The sequence below is a fragment of the Sceloporus occidentalis genome, unplaced genomic scaffold (assembly GCF_023333645.1).
Source record: "Sceloporus occidentalis isolate IW3139 unplaced genomic scaffold, rSceOcc1.0.p SCAF_30, whole genome shotgun sequence".
Taxonomy (NCBI): Eukaryota; Metazoa; Chordata; class Lepidosauria; order Squamata; family Phrynosomatidae; genus Sceloporus; species Sceloporus occidentalis.
In genome coordinates, this window is record NW_028317010.1 from 452,947 (window position 1) to 471,070 (window position 18,124).

The 18,124-nt window shown below is 39.0% G+C and overlaps 1 protein-coding gene across 1 annotated transcript; it reads right to left on the minus strand.

Moving 5' to 3' along the window:
* Positions 1-5,014: 5,014 nt before the first annotated feature.
* LOC149298847 (P2X purinoceptor 3-like) lies at positions 5,015-17,802 on the minus strand. Its single transcript, XM_089486914.1, has 12 exons — positions 17,684-17,802; positions 16,932-17,067; positions 16,241-16,312; positions 16,061-16,124; positions 13,355-13,433; positions 11,871-11,948; positions 11,626-11,749; positions 10,847-10,983; positions 10,564-10,657; positions 8,773-8,838; positions 5,586-5,663; positions 5,015-5,131 (listed from the first exon to the last, which is right to left on the minus strand). The coding sequence occupies exons 1-12, from the start codon at positions 17,800-17,802 to the stop codon at positions 5,015-5,017; spliced, it is 1,164 nt and encodes a 387-aa protein (XP_089343040.1).
* Positions 17,803-18,124: the final 322 nt, after the last annotated feature.

Below are 18,124 nucleotides of genomic sequence, written 5' to 3' on the forward strand. Positions count from 1 at the left end.
TAATTTGTCACTAAGTGGCCATAAACTTTTGAAAAGTAATGTATATGGCAATAGTAAAAATAATAGAAGACCCAGTTTTACTATGCCAAGTGCATGCTGTTAAAATTAAAAAAATGAATGGCAAAACTGTGGATTGTATTGTGGTTCCTGTGATATTTGTTATTAGCAACATTTGAGTATTTTTGGATGTATTTGTGTGTGATTGCCACCTAGTGGCTTACTTGTGTTTCAAACATATACATTGTACCTTCCAAAAAGTTGTTGACAAAAGTTAATAGGCAGGGGTGTAACTAGAAACCGTTGGGCCCTGGTGCGAAAAATTTCCCCGGGCCCCCCAACTTCAACAGCTAGTCACATGTTCTCACACACACAAATACACATGAATGCTGACACATGCACACAAGTACACATGCATGGTCTCTCTCACACACAAGTACACATGCATGTGAGTGCAACTATTAGTTTATGGCCAATTTTTAACATAGTATACACTATTTAAAAAAAACATCTGATGATTACCATCTGAAATATCAGGTTATTATAAACTAACCATTTTTGTTTTAACACTTGCGCACGTGGATAATTGTTTCTTTGTATCAATTCGTATTCTATAAGTGTGTGTTTCACTGGGCACTAACATAGAAAATGAAAAAGAAGAAAATTACATCTGAACGCAAACACTTGTTAGGAAGGGTACAACATTTCAGTCCAGTCAAGAAAAGGGATACATGTATGTGTGTGTTAAACAACAGCTGCAAATTATTGTTACAGTAGTGAGACTACCCCTTCTGGAGATCTGCGGACCGGTATGCAAATAACATTACAATTGTCCCCCTAAAAATTATACACAGGGCAAGTCAACAGTAATATTGTAGAATTACTACTCATTTCATTGTCCCTCATGGGGACCTATTCACTAAAGGGAGGCTTTACAGGAGAGTTGTGGTTTCAATATTTTATTATGCATTAGGAAGATCTAACCCCAGTGAGTCTGATGCAGGAAGAGCTTGTCTGGCCCTGTATAATATATGTTTAAACCAGTGAGATTTCTTCAGTCTTGTCAGCCGATTGTGTTGGAGAAACTAGGCATTGTTGGCCCTTCATAGTAAGGTGAGCAAACTGAAACCACATCATCCTGCAAAATTCTCTGTCTCTCGTCCTTTACTGAATAAACTCCATTGTCTTTTCCACCTGATATAACAGGGTATGTTTGTTTTGTGTTTATATTCAGTTGTATAGTATCTAGAGTTACTAGGAGGGTCTAAATGCAGACTTTGAGGCTAAGGGCTACTCCAGCCTTAAGTCCCTGGAGCAGCCTGCTGGTTCCTCCTTCAGTTCCCACATTTCCTGTTAGAGTGTGTATACCTTAGTTTATGGTGTTAGCATGGGCAGAGCCGGCCTTAAGTGTTCTGGCGCCCAGTGCGGACTACTCCTCTGGCACCCCCATCCCAAAAAAAAGAAAGGAAAAAATCTCCCCCCCTGCCCCTCCCCACTATCTACCCCATATCCTTACTTACCTTGTTGCCGGAGCCCTGCAGTGGGAGCGGGAGGCGTCCGTCTTCCCTCTCTGCCGCGGTGCGCGCTTCACAGCTGAGCACCAGAATAATTCCGGCGCTCAGCATGAAACGCTGGCACCGCGACGGAGTCACGGAGAGTGAGGGGCGCCGAGCGACCGCTCGGCACCCCTGCCCTGGACTTTAATTAAAACATCGGGTTTTTTTGTTTTAACTTTATTTAACATCCTCCGTGTTAAATAAAGTTAAAAAAAAACATTATTTAACATGGAGGATGTTAAATAAAGTTAAAGAAAGCCAAACAAATACAACCCCGATTTTAATTTGCACAGGTCGCACACCCCTAAGGCCGGCCCTGAGCATGGGTGTATGCAGTGATACATTGTGGCTAGGGCGGCAGGTCCAGGGGGGTGGCTGTCTGCCTGCTGCCAAACTCAGCACAGCCCCCATAGTCTGGATTAGACATCAAATCCAGGTGCTCTATGTTTTAAAGGCATGGCATGCCTTTTAAGCAGGGCCGGCCTAAGACATAATGCCTCCTGGGGCGAAGTTTAAAATGACGCCCCCCCCGCCGACGCCAGGGTTCAAAATCTACCCTTCCTCTCCCTCCCTATTATCTACCCTATCCTCCCCCTTTGTACTTCACTTACCTTTCAGCAGTCCTGTGGCGAGTCTCCCTGCTCTGCCACGGTGCGCGCTGCTTTACCGCTGAGCGCCGGAAATTACGTCATATTCTGTCTCTCAGCATTACAAGCCGGCACCGAGAATGAGCTAGAGGGCTCGCAGAGGAGAGAGAGGGGCACCGAGCGGGTACTGACAATTTGGTAAGCGAAAACCACTCAGCGCCCCTCTCTCTCCTCCGCTTAAAAAAAAAAGTGCCGCCTCTTCAAAAGTGCCGCCTGGGGCTATTGCCCCTCTCTGCTCCATGGTAGGGCTGGCCCTGCTTTTAAGGCAGCGTGTGTATGTGGTGTTAGAAAGAGTTTGTGGGTGTTAGACTAACACTCTCACGAAATAAGCTGTTTTGTTAGCGTGGGTGTTATGGTGAGTGGATTGAACCTAACAAAGTTTGTAAAGCACAGTGCATGTTACAGCTATTGTTGGGCTTTAGCCCCAGGAACTTTTGCACACAAAAGCCAACAAAACATCCCCTGGACCTGTACAGTGTTACAGCAGATACAGGAGTCTGTAAGCATACAATGCCATCACATTATTCACATTACGTACTGTAAAGCATTAAACAATATTTATAAAAATCTATGGGCCTGATGACTTTTGGGCATCACTCTAAATCAGGAGCCATTACCATCACCATTGCAGCCACTAGACTATTACTACTAATTGTATTATTTTACAAAAGTCACAGAAGTGCTCTTATGGCCAAAATTCCTCTTACACAAAGAATTTTACTGACAAAAGCAATTAATCAGAAATGGATGCTTTTAGCTCAAGCTTCTCGAGAAAACCACCAATTTAGTTGTTAGCAATAATACAAGCATTAACCAAGTTATCCTGATGACCTTCCCCATGGACAACTTTAAAAAATATAAATTGCTGTTTGTATAACCGATGTGCATGTGCACTGAGTGTCTTATAGTACATATCCAGTTGGTATCTTGTCAAAACATTATTAAGGATCTGTGAAGCACTCTACTCTGCATCTACTGTAAAAAGAAAACAAATCCCAATGTTTAGTTACAAACAGGCTTGGACTGGCCAACTGGCACACCAGGCAAATGCCCAGAGGGCCACTGGCCAACACCACCAGATACTCACCCGATCTGCTGCTTCAGTGGCAGATTGTGTGCTGTAGCATGCAGCCATCGGTTGGATATGCCTGGTCACACACTACTTCAGTAGAAAAATGTAGCGTGTGCCCACACATGTCAGCTGCAATGACCTTATCAGATGTCCATGTCTTACCAACCATGGCCAGTCTGTCCTTGATTACATAGCTAATAAGCCTCACAATTTACATAAGTGCATAGGGTTCAGCCCACCCAACATATCCATAATTGCATTTATTCAGTTTAAAAAAGGAAAATAAAGGGGGGGGTGACTAGCCAAGGACCCAATGGAACAGACTCCAGAGCTCCCCAATGCCACAGCAGAGATAGTGTGGACTAATGTGACATTGACCAAACTGACTTATAGGCACAAAGACATGGCTTTGATGGCCATGAAGAGAGGCCTCTCCCTAAGGAGGTTTCTCCATGCTAGATGGCTGTACAGGTGCAAACACTGCCCACAGCGCATGGGCGCATGGTAGAGGAAACTTCACTACATCTGTTCTGGCAGTGTTCAGGCTTGGTTTTGATCTCTGGAAAATTAACTATGTGGAAAGGAAGTTCCTCACCTATCACCTATTTTGTATGGGCTTTTTCCAGGAACTCACATGGAGAGTGCTATAGAATGAGCTTGGCTTATAATGTGTTTAGTTAAGAATTCTTTGTGGTTTGCCAGGAACTGCCTGATTCTGAGAAGGGAAAAGGTCACTGTCTGAGACTGTCACAGGCTGATCCTCAGCTTGCTCAGAGACTACTCCATCATTGACAATCTCAAGGAGGAGCATTAATCCCAGTCCTCACTTTCCTGGCACTCTCAGCCCTTGGACTTTTACAATATATCTTTTCACTCAGCCTAACCCTCCTACAGGTGTTATTACTGCTTCAAGGCCACTATTTCTGCTCCCCTTGAACTATTATTATTTTTACTGTATGATGTGATTACTGTTGTCTCTTTGTATTCTGTATATCTGTTTGTTTCAAGTGTACTGTTTTCAAACTCTGCAACTTTTGTTGGCAGTGGGCATCATGGGCATCATGGGAAGACCCTCTGATGTCCCACAATCAGACCAGAGAGTTGTAAAATCAACAGATTACAGGTCTTAGAATGCTGGGCAGCTGTGCTTTGGGCAACAGAAATGTTGAGAGGTATGCATATGTACCTATATTTTCTTTCATATAAACATCTGTTGTTTTGCAGTAGAAGGCAGCAAAATACATTGTACTATACATTTTTTGTTTTTGAATAAATTACACAAATGCTATAAATATCTCTAGGAATTTTTATTGTATTTCTCTATAGACAGTGCTCTGAAATATACAGACATAACTGGTATTTACATCAAATTCAGTGGGCAACTATTACATGACATGGCTAAGTCATTGGTTGCTGGTAGAGGTTTCAGAATTTATCTTTTTAAGTTTATTTGAATTCACATCTGATTGTTTTACCTAGCTTGGGGATACAATACCAGAAAAGAAAGAAAAAGGATTTATGACCATGATTTAGTAAGAATGACATAAGAGATACACTACGGGGAGGGGAGTTGTAAATGTGCTACAAGTTATATATTCACACACCGCATCTAAGGAACAAAATAGCAGGAGTATCTTAAATAGCTTAAAGCCTTTTCATATAAAGCTAAGGGACTATACAAAGAACATTACTAAGTGGAACCCTAATCGTCCACTTTAAGGTTGAGGAGGTCCATTAGGTGATTACAGGCCTATTGAGTAGGCCCCAGAATCCGTAGATCGTTTCTCATCTGCACGTCCAGCCAGAGTCTGATCACTCTTGTACACCTGACTTCCCAAAGGAGGAGTGTTATCCGACACCTGTGGGATATGTATTAAGAATAAATCAAAAATGTAGACCTGCTAAAAATGGCAATTTGTTTTTAATGTTACATTAATTGATAATTCTAAACTCCACATATATGTTGCTTTAGTTCTACTCTCATGTGGTGTGTGTTTTCCATTCGATGAACTCTCATCTCCTCAAATAATATTACATCATTGTTGGTTTCCAAGACATCTTCTCATTCTCTATGTTTCCACATAAGTCTCCTACTCTCTAGCTACTATTCTGCTGGTAGCTACTCTGTACTGTTCTTCTGATCCAGCTAATAGACATCTCTAAAATCTATTTCACATACTTCATCCTCCTTATTGTTCCTCAGAAGCTCCAGATTTCTTCCACATTCCCACACGTCTTCAGCCGCTACAGGACTCTCTCACTCAGTTATCTCAGGCCTGGCTCACTTCCTTAAGCAATATCACCCCTCCTTACCTCCTCAAACTTTTTGGCTTTATATTGATCAGCTCCTTTCAGGAAATTCAGTAAAATTATATCACACAGAACAGTTCCCTGTTAGAAAACAGAACATTAGAAAGCACAAGGAGGTGTTGATATTTTTTAATAAATGACAGATTAAAAGGCGAGCATACATAGGTCAACTGATATAGAGAAAACATGTGGAGCTTTGACATCTTGGGGCGCTTAAAGTAATTTTTTAAGAATTAATACTTGTTGGTGAAATACTCAAATAGTATCTTGCATTCACGTTTTAGTGTTTCAGTGTAAAATCTATGGTGCTGGCATTCTAAGTAATATAGATTAAAATAGAAAGCAAAATATAATTACAGCATAGAATGCTAGGGCCTATGTAGTTGTTTTAGTACATAAATTAGTTTTTAAAGCATACTAGTGTCCACTTTGCATAGACTGCAGTTAGAAAATTAAATATAATTTAACTCCTCCCCAGTTACCTCTTCTGAAATCTGAACAGAAGTGTAAAACATACTTAAATATACTTCCTACATATGTTCTGTAGCACTACAATTAAATATATAGCAGCTGAGCTGCCACAAGAATTAATGGGAGTACCAACAGCAAGTCACATATATAATAACTGAATGTCGGTTCATGTGCAGAAATAATTTGTAGCTGCCAAAATTAGCATGAATCGCAGAGCACTCTAGAATTCCAGCCTCTTCAGAAGGTAAATGGCATTTTTTTTTACAAAGTCATTAATGCATATTAACAGGGCCGGCCTTAGGGGTGTGCGACCTGTGCGACCGCACAGGGCGCCATGGTTGCAGGGGCGCCTGACCGGGACTTAGATTAAAGCATCGTTTGTTTTTTTTTAAACTTTATTTAACATCATTCATGTTAAATAAAGTTAAAAAAAAAAAACGATGCTTAAATCTATGTCCCGGTCAGGGGCGCCGAGCGGTTGCTCGTGAAGTTCTCGGCAACCGCTCGGCGCCCCTTACTCTCCGTGACTCCGTCGCTGTGCCGGCATCTCATGTTGAGCGCCGGACTATTCCGGCTCTCAACATGAAATGCCGGCAGAGCGAGAAGACGGATGCCTCCCGCTCTCACCGCAGGACTCCGGCAACAAGGTAAGTGTGGGGGGGTGTAGTTTGAAGGGGCAGAGGGGGGGTGTAGTTTGGAGGGGGGGTGTAGTTTGGAGGGGCAGAGGGGGGGGTGTAGTTTGAAGGGGCAGAGGGGAGGTGTAGTTTGAAGGGGCAGAGGGGGGGTGTAGTTTGAAGGGGCAGAGGGGGGTGTAGTTTGAAGGGGCAGAGGGAGGGGGGTGTAGTTTGAAGGGGCAGAGGGAGGGGGGTGTAGTTTGAAGGGATGGGGGGGTGTAGTTTGAATGGGCAGGGGGGGTAGTTTGAGGGGGCAGAGGGGAGGGGTAGTTTGAAGGGGTGGTTTGAGGGGCGGTAGTTTGAAGGGGCATGGGGGGGTAGTTTGAAGGGGCAGAGAGGGCGGGTAGTTTGAAGGGGCAGAGAGGGGGGGTAGTGAGGGGGGGCAGAGGGAGGGGGGTGTAGTTTGAAGGGACGGGGGGGTGTAGTTTGAATGGGCAGGGGGGGTAGTTTGAGGGGGCAGAGGGGAGGGGTAGTTTGAAGGGGTGGTTTGAGGGGCGGTAGTTTGAAGGGGCATGGGGGGGTAGTTTGAAGGGGCAGAGAGGGCGGGTAGTTTGAAGGGGCAGAGAGGGGGGGTAGTGAGGGGGGCGCCAGAGGAGTAGTCCGCACAGGGCGCCAGAACGCCTAAGGCCGGCTCTGCATATTAAAGTACTTACAAATACATGAATATACATTCATGTTTTGCGAAGATGTTTAGGGCAGGTACAATTTACAATGTTTATAATGAAAATAGGGATGGAGTATCCTATGTGTCACATAGTTATTCCGCTTCAGTTGCATCAATAAGGTAATACTTTTAATAATTTGATAAACATCCTTACCAGCAGAAAATAATATAGGTTATACAGTTAATTATATAGTTAATTTTAGAACAACAAAAACATAAAGTAATACATCAAATTACAACTATGTTCCAGGGTTGTGTTGGTACACTCTAAGAAACAACAATCAGATTAGGAAAATGTATAATATATACTAAACACACAAAATAAACTACAGGCTGCTGCCTTTGCATGCTGAACTAGGTATTGGCATAGTTGTGCCTATATATCTGAGCAAACCTATAAGTCTGGCTTGGCAACCTCTGATTTGTCTCTTTAAATGGCATGTTCACTTCTAATCAGTGGTGTACACCTTCACACACAGTCACATAATGACACACACTCTAACATACTTACACACACTAACAGTAACATACTAATATACAGTAACATACTAACATACACACATTGCCACACACAGTAACATACTTATACACACATATACTAAGATACTTATATACATAACACACACAGTAATAAACATATATACACAAAAACAGTAACATACTTATACACACACTAACTCACACACACTCTTAAATACTAAAATACTGTACAGTTCATATTTAACACACAGTAATATACTTACACAGACACTCATAGTAACATACACGCTAAGATACTTACACACAAATACACCCAACCCCCTTGCCCTCATACCTTTGTTACCCACCGGCCAGTGAGAGCTCATTTGCTTTCTTGCAGTCCTCACACGCTGCCTAAACCTGAGCGCTGGGAACTTACATCATATACAGGTGCTCAGACACAGTATGCTGGGACTGAGGGAGTACAGCTCTCTTGTCCAGGGGTATGCCTGGCCCAGGGTAGGGATGGGTTTGGCAGGAATGCGCTGGCTTTGAAGGCAGGCCCTGGGCAGGGGCCCCCTGCCCTGCGGGGGCTGGAGGGGCCTCTGTTATGCCAGAGCCGCTAATATAAAACAATCCTATTTGACATAAAGTTGAGCAGTAAAATGTCAAATTATTATTGATAAAGCAAATTAAAAGTAGGACTGTCCTACAAATAAACGAGGCACATGGAAGGTAGACCACTATGCTCCATAGATATTTAGAATCTGTCCAATATTATAAGATCTTAATAATGGGTAATTGTGGATGTACAACACAATTAATCTTGAAAAAAATCAGGTTGGGGATCAATTCGACAAATATGTAAAAAACAACCTCATTTTTGTTTTACAGCTAAAGACAGAGGAGAAAATTGACTCACCACACCCACAGATGTAAATGCTGCCACAGTGTTGATGAGCGTTGGAATGATGTTAAACTTTCCCGCCTAAAGAATGAATGAATGATCGAATTAAATACTTAAAAAAATGAAACATATTATTTTAGAGGAAAAGGAACATTGGATAGTGGATGATCCTATCCATTTGCAACATACCTCTCCCATAGAGGCATAGATCTTCTGCTTTCTCATAGAGACACTTTTGAATGCTATTAATGGACCACTATAAATCCCTTGGGCTACTGCAATAAGGGATATACCTCCAAATGTGTTTTAATGGATCGGTGGATCAAACTGTATTTAGTTCACTGACAAAACCAAACAACCGAGATTTCTGAGAGGTGTGCTGTTTGGCCCTTAAGTGACAGCAGTTTTTAACCACCATGATTGCTTCATCATGACCCGTTTAACAATGTGGCCAGGACGTTAGCTGAGTAGGTCTGTTTAGCCACTCTGCAAAAGAGTTGCTATAAGTAAACATTGTGCTTTGAAAGGGGAAAGGTAGGCATGGCTTTAATAGTTTGTTAAATAATAACTAAATAAACTCAAAAAACAAGACATGACTCTACTAAATTGCAACCACAAATAAACCTAGACTCTTACAGCAGATGAGAACCATCAAGTCTACTCATTTAGATAACTTTATCAGTCCTTGGTCTTCTCTTAGATCCCGGATAGCTTTATATCTATCCCATGCATGTTTAAGTTTCCTCACTGTATTAGCCTCTACCGTTTATGATGGAAGGCTGTTTCATTTGTCTACCACCCTCTCAGTAAAGTAAAACTTCCTTACATTACCTCTAAGCATGTGACTCTCTAGTTAGACCATCACCACTTGTTTTAACATTTCTCCCCTGAAATATTTTAAATTATTAAGTGTTCCCATCCCATCTCTCCTCTCTCTTCTTCCCTCAAACCTATGTATATATTGAGATCAGTTAGTCTTTTCTGATAGTCCTCCAATACGCCAAAGCTTTAAAACTTTTGTCCCACTTTCTGCTATGTGACACAGACTTCTAATTCAAATATATATGGATTTTTTTTATCAAATAACTAATTTTGCATTGACTTTGCAGTTGAATCAATATTAATGGGGGTATGTTCTAAACATTACAGTTATCAAAAGTATATGAAGTGAGAAGTCTACTAAATGATCTACTAGTAGGTTTGACAAGGTTGCTACTTGAAAGGATGCTACTTGAAAGTGCATAATAAATGAAAATGAGATTTCAATAGTAGGCCAGTTGTTTCATAGATACCTGCCTATTTTTTTTATGCAGTTTATCACATATTGAAGGATGAAACTGTAGAACCCATAGAAAAGCTAATACTTGCATGGCACAAGTAGGCTTGTGGTTTAACAGGACCATGAACAAGACAGCAATATTCAAAATATTAAAGATATGGGGTTTTTTATTTCTCTCATATATATAAGGGTGTGATAACATCTTGACCAGACTTCCTCGTTAACCAACCCTCCTACCTCAAATGCAGCTAATAATGGTGTCCACATCGGGCTTTAAATTGAAGGAGTCTTGGTGCACCAAATTAGAAAGGACTTGCCAATATTAGGGTACTTTTTTGTAGTTGGTAGGCTAAATTATATGTGGTTATATAGTTTGCGCTGATTCCTTGTTTTCAGATTGTCTAGCTCATCACGTTCTTCCTTGTTTGCTGGCAGCATAATTTAACCCATCCTGCAGAACTGAAGCATTTTCATTGTATTTCATCTAAAAATAAGTTATTGTTAATCATTGATTGTTTTGGACTTACATTGCCATAAACCAGCACATCTACTCTGATTCCATAGGCTTTGACCAGCGTTCGGAACTCAGAGCCATCTGGGCGCATGTAATAGCGAGCAAACCTAAGATAAAAGAGATACGTCATGAAATAAATGATATTGACATCTAACAAATGCATACCAATTTATTTAATATCCCTTATTTATGTATTTATATATCAGCAGATAGCTTTCCAACTATGAGTGAAATACTGTTTTTTGTATTTTAATAGAAAAGTAGTTTTGTTTTCTTCTCTCCCATGATCTTCTAACCTGAAGTTATATCCAGGAGAAACATTGCTCTTTGCAGATACACCATCCAGTCTGGTGAAGCTATAACTTGGAAGACATAAATCCCAGGATTTATCAAGGTCGCATAGCCAACCAATCTTTATGCCCAACACTCCTCCCTGAAATAAAACACATTAAAAATGAACAAGCTTCCAGATAGATAACATTGTTGAATAAAAGTTAATTCCATTAAATGCTTTCACAGAAAAGGTAACATTTGTTTAAAACTTGAGGGGTAGTGCTCCAATTTGTGTAGAAAACAAAAGGCATATCCAAGTGGCTCATGCCAAGTGTGATGATGAACCCCAGTCTTCTCCCTGCTGAACGCTGACCAAAAGGGCTGGGTCTTTTGCTTCCCTTGTTAGCAGTGCTTTGGAGAGCAAAACATTTCTGCTCTTTACTGGTCAGAAGGCCAATTGGAGGCTTGGGTCTTCACTGGAGACCATATGGAAGCCCGCAATTCCAACCCCGTAGAGTATGGTTAGCTTCTATTCTGGTTAATAGAATCTTGTCCATTATTACAAAGATCACAACTCCATTGGAAGGGTTTGTATCTATGAGACTTTATTAATTTTTTTAAAGAGTGTTTTTGAATTAGAACCTATTGAATTAGTGCCTACAATCCATATGAACCTGGTACATCAATTTCAGGAGCAATGAAACTCTAGTTTGCAAGTCCTCAGGAAACAAATAAACAACAATGTATTCTCCATATAAAACACACTGAAAGAGTCCTGTAATACCACAGTGATTGGACTTACATTTTCTGCGAGGCTTGAGAAATTTTCACCTGCAAGCTTAATAATGTCCCCAAGGCGGAATATTGGGCAGAAAGGATGCGTAACAGCATTATATCGACAATTCAGGCTGGATAGCAGGTTTCCCCTAAAAAATTAAAATATGAACAGATTAAACTTCTAACATATCTTGGCAGCAAGGAGATGGTATAAACATGTAGTATTATTCATCGTTTAGGCATCATGTAAAAATATTTCAATAAGCTCACCTCTCAAAGTCAAACACAGGAAATCGCACACTGTTTTTTACAAAGATTGTAAAATTTTCAGCTTCATGAAGAATTGGCCTAAAGATAAAGCCAGACAAGAATAAGACATATAAGGCACTATCCAAGAATACAATGTATTTTTTTAAATTCTGAACATTTTTAAATGTAAACCTTTTCCTGGTGGAACAAGCCAAATGGCTAACAATTTAACTAAATTAGAAAAATGTAAAACAAGCCAAAGCAAAAGAAAAAGAAAACATAACATTTGTTGGTATACAATAAAATGGGATAAGTCTGAGAAATTCTTATGGATAATGAAGACGCACAAATCAGGAATAAAAATTAGATAAGGCAACCTTACTAGAGCACTGATATCTTAGTTCCTTCTGACCTAGTCCTGCCTGCCTAAAATTGTGATATATAGTCTAACAGGGGTTATTCCAAGCATAACTAGATTAATTCCAGTATTAAACAAGGAAGAAGCATTTCTCAGATCGCCATTACTTTCTTCTGTAGTTTAATACAAACCTCACCCTTTACATTGAAACTCCAGACTGTGGTAAATTTATAGACTCTTTTCGAATTGGATAACAGTGAAAGTTACAAACCACACATGAAGAACTTTTACCTAATAATTAGCAATTTAAAATTTAAAGTAATTAACCAATTTCTCAACTGATGTCGTACATGTTAAAATGTGTGCACGTGCATCACAGGATGGTACTATATAGGGAGAATGGACAGCCACAATACGAAGCATGAATCACAATTAACAAAATCTGAAAACAGACCTAAATGTGTGATTGGATTTCATGTCCCATTGGGTCCGATTCACTAAGAATGCAGAGTTTGCAGGAGATTTGTGGTTTCCACTTTGTGATTCCGCTATACCTTATGAACGCCCAACACTGACAAGCTTCTGTTGCAGGAATAGCTTGCCCTGTATAATGTTCAATTAAATCTCTGAAATGTCCTCAAAGTGTCCTATATTATTGAATTATACATTATGTGGGGCCACCTCAGCCCTAAACCAGCCAGTGCTGGCCTTTCATAATGAATAATTAAGTGAGGTAGCAGGAACCATAACTCTCATGTTAACTCACCCTTTAGTGAAACTGACACTCTATGTTTCCTAATAAACAATGTCAAGACCCATCTCTTTGGTAATTAACATTACCTTGCTCTTACTTCCTTGACGTAACACCACTTACATCATATCATAACTTCTTGATCAATTAGGAATTTCTATCTGGTTTTCACTTACTGTTTTAAGCAAATATATATATATATATCTTAATGTATGCAATGCAGACATTAAAATACCTCTCTAATCTTTATTTTCAAAGGGTTTTCTACCTGCCACGTCGAGTGAAGATAATTAAGTGCAGACCTTTTTTGACTACAAAAAAAGACTAACTAGATAGGTCTACATACTTCTAGTTCTACTTCCAAACTTATTTCAAATCCTTCTTTTCATTACTCACACGTCTACAGTGTCGTTCTCCGTTGGGCACCAACCCTGAATCTGACAGAATGAGTTGACACAGCGACCAGTAAGGAAGCCTGCAATAGAACGAGAAAAAAGAACAAGAAACGGACATAAATATCAATGAATATCAATGAATATCAATGAATATCAATGAAGTGCCCATCCTCAGTGAAAACACCATCACAGATAGCACTGAACTAACGCAATACTATCATACTATCATTATGAACATCAAGGCTAAGAAGCCTAAGTCAGAATCAATACACTACAATTCAAAAGTTTGGAAATGTCCTTGTTTTTACAAGAAAAGCAAGTTTTGTCTACTAAAGTAAATTGGATCAGATTTACAGTGTAGATGTTGTAATTGTTGTAAATGGCTACTGTAACCGGAAACGGCTAATTTTTAATGGAATATCTTCATAGATGTACAGAGGGCCTTTATCAGCAACCATAACTCCTTGGCATGTTGTGTTAGCTAATCCAGGCTAAATTGCTAAAAAAGGCTAATTGATCATTAGAAAACCCTTTTGCAATTATGTTACAAAACTAGACATTGCCTTGTTTTCCCATAAAAACAGCAAAATGACCACAGATTTTTGAGTGGTAGCGTATGTGCCAAATAAAATCAAAACAGTAAAAAAATTCATAACTTCTTAAATCCTAAACACCTAAACCAGAATCTCTACAAGATCCTAAATGTTAGTTATAGACTTGTCTTGCCTGTATGGATGCGCAGTGTCTATAGTTATTGGTGTTTACTGGCAGAGAAGCATCAGAATTGAAAACTTTTAGTGCTTATTTTAATCAATTATTAATATTCACAGGAAGGATGTAGGTGAGATGCAGTAAATTATGGTCAGGAGCCTGGCGTCTTTCCACATGATTACGACCAAAGGTGGTGGTGGTGGGGGTTAACACGTAATCCAAAATAAGGTAGGGTCTAGTAAATACTGTTATATATATTTTTTTTACAAGCTAATAGGACTCTTTTTTTTTTTTTTGTAAAATTCACATGTTTTATTAATAACCTGTTTTCTACTTCACATCAGTTTTCCTAATAATCTTTTTTTTTTTTTTTTCCAAATCTTTATTTACGTTTTGATTAGAAGCAGACATATCGTAGAAACATCAAACACAGAAAAAAATGACAACTTAAATAAATAAATAAATGATAAAAATAATATATAATATCGAGATAGAGCAGGGAAGGGGGTTCGGGACAGGACTATTGGTTATTACTGCTGAGTAGACTTATATCGTTGACCATTTTAAGACATGTATCCCATAATTGAGTTTTTTTAAAGGGCATGTGGTTTATATATGATACATGTCTCTCCATTGTGAGCTGATATTTAATTTGATTTATCACTTGAGATAAGTTGAAGTTACCATTTTGTTTCCACTCTCTGGCTATTAATTTCTTGACTGCTAAACAGGTATGAATAGTTATAGTTAGTTGGATCTGAGTTAAAGGGGGCCAACCAAGATGTAAAATTAGAGATGCCGGGGTGTCGGGAATTATTATGTTGTCTATTTTCTTTAGAAGGGCGAGGATTTCTTTCCAAAAAATAATAACTTTAGGACAAGACCACCAAATATGAATGTAAGTTCCAACATCGTGCTCGCAGCGCCAGCACATGTTAGAACTCGGTGGAAACATCCTAGCGATACGGGTTGGAACAAGATACCATTTATTTGTAACTTTAAATTGCGTCTCTAATAGGGAGAGATCATGTATCCTTATAATACAGTTCTTAATCTGTTTTAGCCATTCTTCAGCCGAAATTGAGATGTCAAATTCTCTCTCCCAAGCTGAGATTATTCTCATAATAGGGGTATTTCCCTCTTTTAGCCTTATTATCTCAGCACATTTAGAAAAAAGTTTCGTTTGTTGATTTGAACTGAAGATTTGGGCAAGTTTCTTAATATATATAACTTGTGAGACTAATACATGTTTATTGATACAATTCTTTATTCGTAGGTAATTAAAGACAGATAGTTTTATCAATTTAAATTTGGATAGAATAGAAGGGAAAGAGAGTATCTCTCCGTGTGACATTATATCTGATATAATATTAACTCCTGCATGTTGCCAGTGATCAAGTGAGATATTGTCAATGTTCTAAAATATTAAACTTTAGTGTGTCAATTAGTTTATCTTTACATCCCAATTTTTTTTAAATATTTAACCATTCTGGTATAATGTTCTCTAGAATCATATTTTTATTTTTAAATTTATTTATTATAGTTCTGTCTTTTAAGGACCAGATACATTTATTCAAACTACTTGCCTCGCATGCTTTGCGTTCTATCTTGTACCATACTTCTTGTTCAGATGTTTCATAGTAGGTTTTAGCAGTATGGTACAGTATACTGGTTTTATAATATTGATTAACCAATGGAAAATTCATGCCTCCATCTTTGGGACGTGCGCTCATAAGATTAGCATTGGTCCTAGGGGTCTTCCCCTTCCACACAAAATTTAAGAAAGAAGTATGAATTATAGCAAGCCAACAGCTTGGAAATTTTAAAGGTAAAAGCTAATAGGACTCTAATGGATCTGATTTGGAAAGCATTATCCATATAATTGCTCTTTAACAATATATATATATATATAATCTACCAGCTAAGGGTCACACTAGAATTCGTTCCACAACAGCTAAAGAGTTGTTGACTAAACCTACATTACATAATCTCTTACCATTCCCCGTGGACTTGTCTTTTACACACTGGCTATCATAAGTGCATTTGTATTTCACATCCGCCTGGAGAAACACACACAAAAAACATAAAATAAGACAAACTGTATAATTGGTACTGGTGCTACTGGATCTGTTTCCGTTGACTTTTTTTTTTTTTTTTTTTTTTTTTTGTAATTCACCTCTGTGCAAAAATCCTGAACTTGATTCTCAGTAGTTATAAGCTTTGTGAGTATAACAAACACTGAAGATCCCTGGAAATAACACAAGAAGCAAGAGAGTGAGTAGAAGGCAGTGAGACATATGGAGCTTTCTGCACAAATCCCAGATTGTTGATAATTCTTGGTAGAACAAATAAATAATGCTAACATCATCCCCATGTCTAAATTCCACAGATTTCTCAGCACCTAGGAATTTAGTGCACTTAAAGCCGTGACAACTATCCCAAAAAGCTCAATTCTGTGGAAAGTCACAGCCAACTTGGATACAGGATATCGATCAAGGGTGGAAAAAAAGGGGTCTGTGAGCTGCAAATGTATAGTGTTTTTATCGAGTAGAAGGAGAACTGAAGATAAAAACAATCATACTATATAATTCTTGAAATAAATAGTATTAGCTTAGAATTCAGTTTCAAAAGCACATGACACCTCAGAACAGGTTGTTACATGAGTTGCCCATCTTGTATCCAACATGGGCAACAGGCAACATATGGAATAAGCCCCAATTAAACCTTTTCCGTTTAACCTCTACCTATAAATGGTTACAAAAATAATGAGCTGATTAAAAAATAACAATAAGTGATCAGTTTCTGGGACACTTGAGCGAAGTATATATTTTTGTTCTTTCAGTGAGGATAATGTTCATCTCGGTTACCTGTGGGGGAGTCACATAGTCGGCTACATCCATTACTCTTTTGCTATAGCGCCCGATACCTTTCACTTTTGTCATCACAGACGATTCAATGGAAGAGTCGCGAATCTGATAAGCTTTCTCATGCAGAAACACCCAGCTAGGGAGATAGAAGAAAGACATGACTCGGCTCAGGTGAGAAAGACCTATAAAACTCACTTAGAGAAACCAACACTCAGATATCATTAATATCAACAGATAATACAGAGTTCTGGAAAAGGCACATTGGGTTTCAGGTTGAAAAATACTTTCAAAGAAGTCTTCAAGTTCAACTTCTTGAACTTGAAGAAGCCAAATGTGACTTTTATCCAATAATATATCAAGTGATAGAGTCATCAAGCTAATTATCAACTGGTTACAGATATGTAGCACCCAGCTATTGCTATTGAGTGCTATGCCATAACACGTGAAGATAACACATCTCCATTGCTAAAAAGAGCAATGGCTACAAACCATGGCTAAGAAAATATCTTGCACCCAGCATGAAAACTGATACCAAGCATACAGGAAAAATAAGTCCATATAAAAGGTAATGCTCAAAAAAGAGGCATCAACTAATAAAGCCACTATAGGTTTTCTTGGCCCAAAGAAACATTGAAACACATCAACCCAGTTATAAAGAACACAACAATCAAGGTACTCCAGTAGTGTAAGGAAAGTTGGCAACTAGGGTAAAGAATGTCAAGCTGGATATTATAGTAAAACTTTGCACTTACCATACAAAGTATGTTATAATGAGGAGCTGCACCGCTCTGTTGATTATTCCAATAGTCCAGCTCTTCACCACCACAGACTTGGTGGTTTCGTATGTGAAGAAGTCAGTAATCCAACCCATGACTTCAAAGATCTTCAGGTCAAATGTGTTCCTTAGACAGTGTTCAGTTGTTTTACTAGTTAATTACTCCTTAGTCAATGATCACGTCAAAGTGCACTTGCATGGATTTTACAGTGATAACGCAGGTTAAATATGGTTTACTGTAAAAGCTCTTCTGATTAGTATTGACTGATACCAAAGATGGCACCTTTTTTTGTCAATTCCCAAGCTTTGACAATAAAGCCCAGTTTCCAGATGCTGGTGATTGGTGTCTGTCTTGAAGGGACGCAATCCTCATGATGATGTCTGTATTTCCTTAAAACATTAATTTATCCTAGAATCG

Coding starts and splice junctions, on each gene's coding strand:
- LOC149298847 (XM_089486914.1), bottom strand. CDS start 17,802: ATGGGTTGGATTACTGACTTCTTCACATACGAAACCACCAAGTCTGTG. Junction 16,313..16,931: donor ACTATGTGACTCCCCCACAG/GTAACCGAGATG, acceptor TGTTATTTCCAG/GGATCTTCAGTGTTTGTTAT. Junction 16,125..16,240: donor TTCAGGATTTTTGCACAGAG/GTGAATTACAAA, acceptor GTGTTTCTCCAG/GCGGATGTGAAATACAAATG.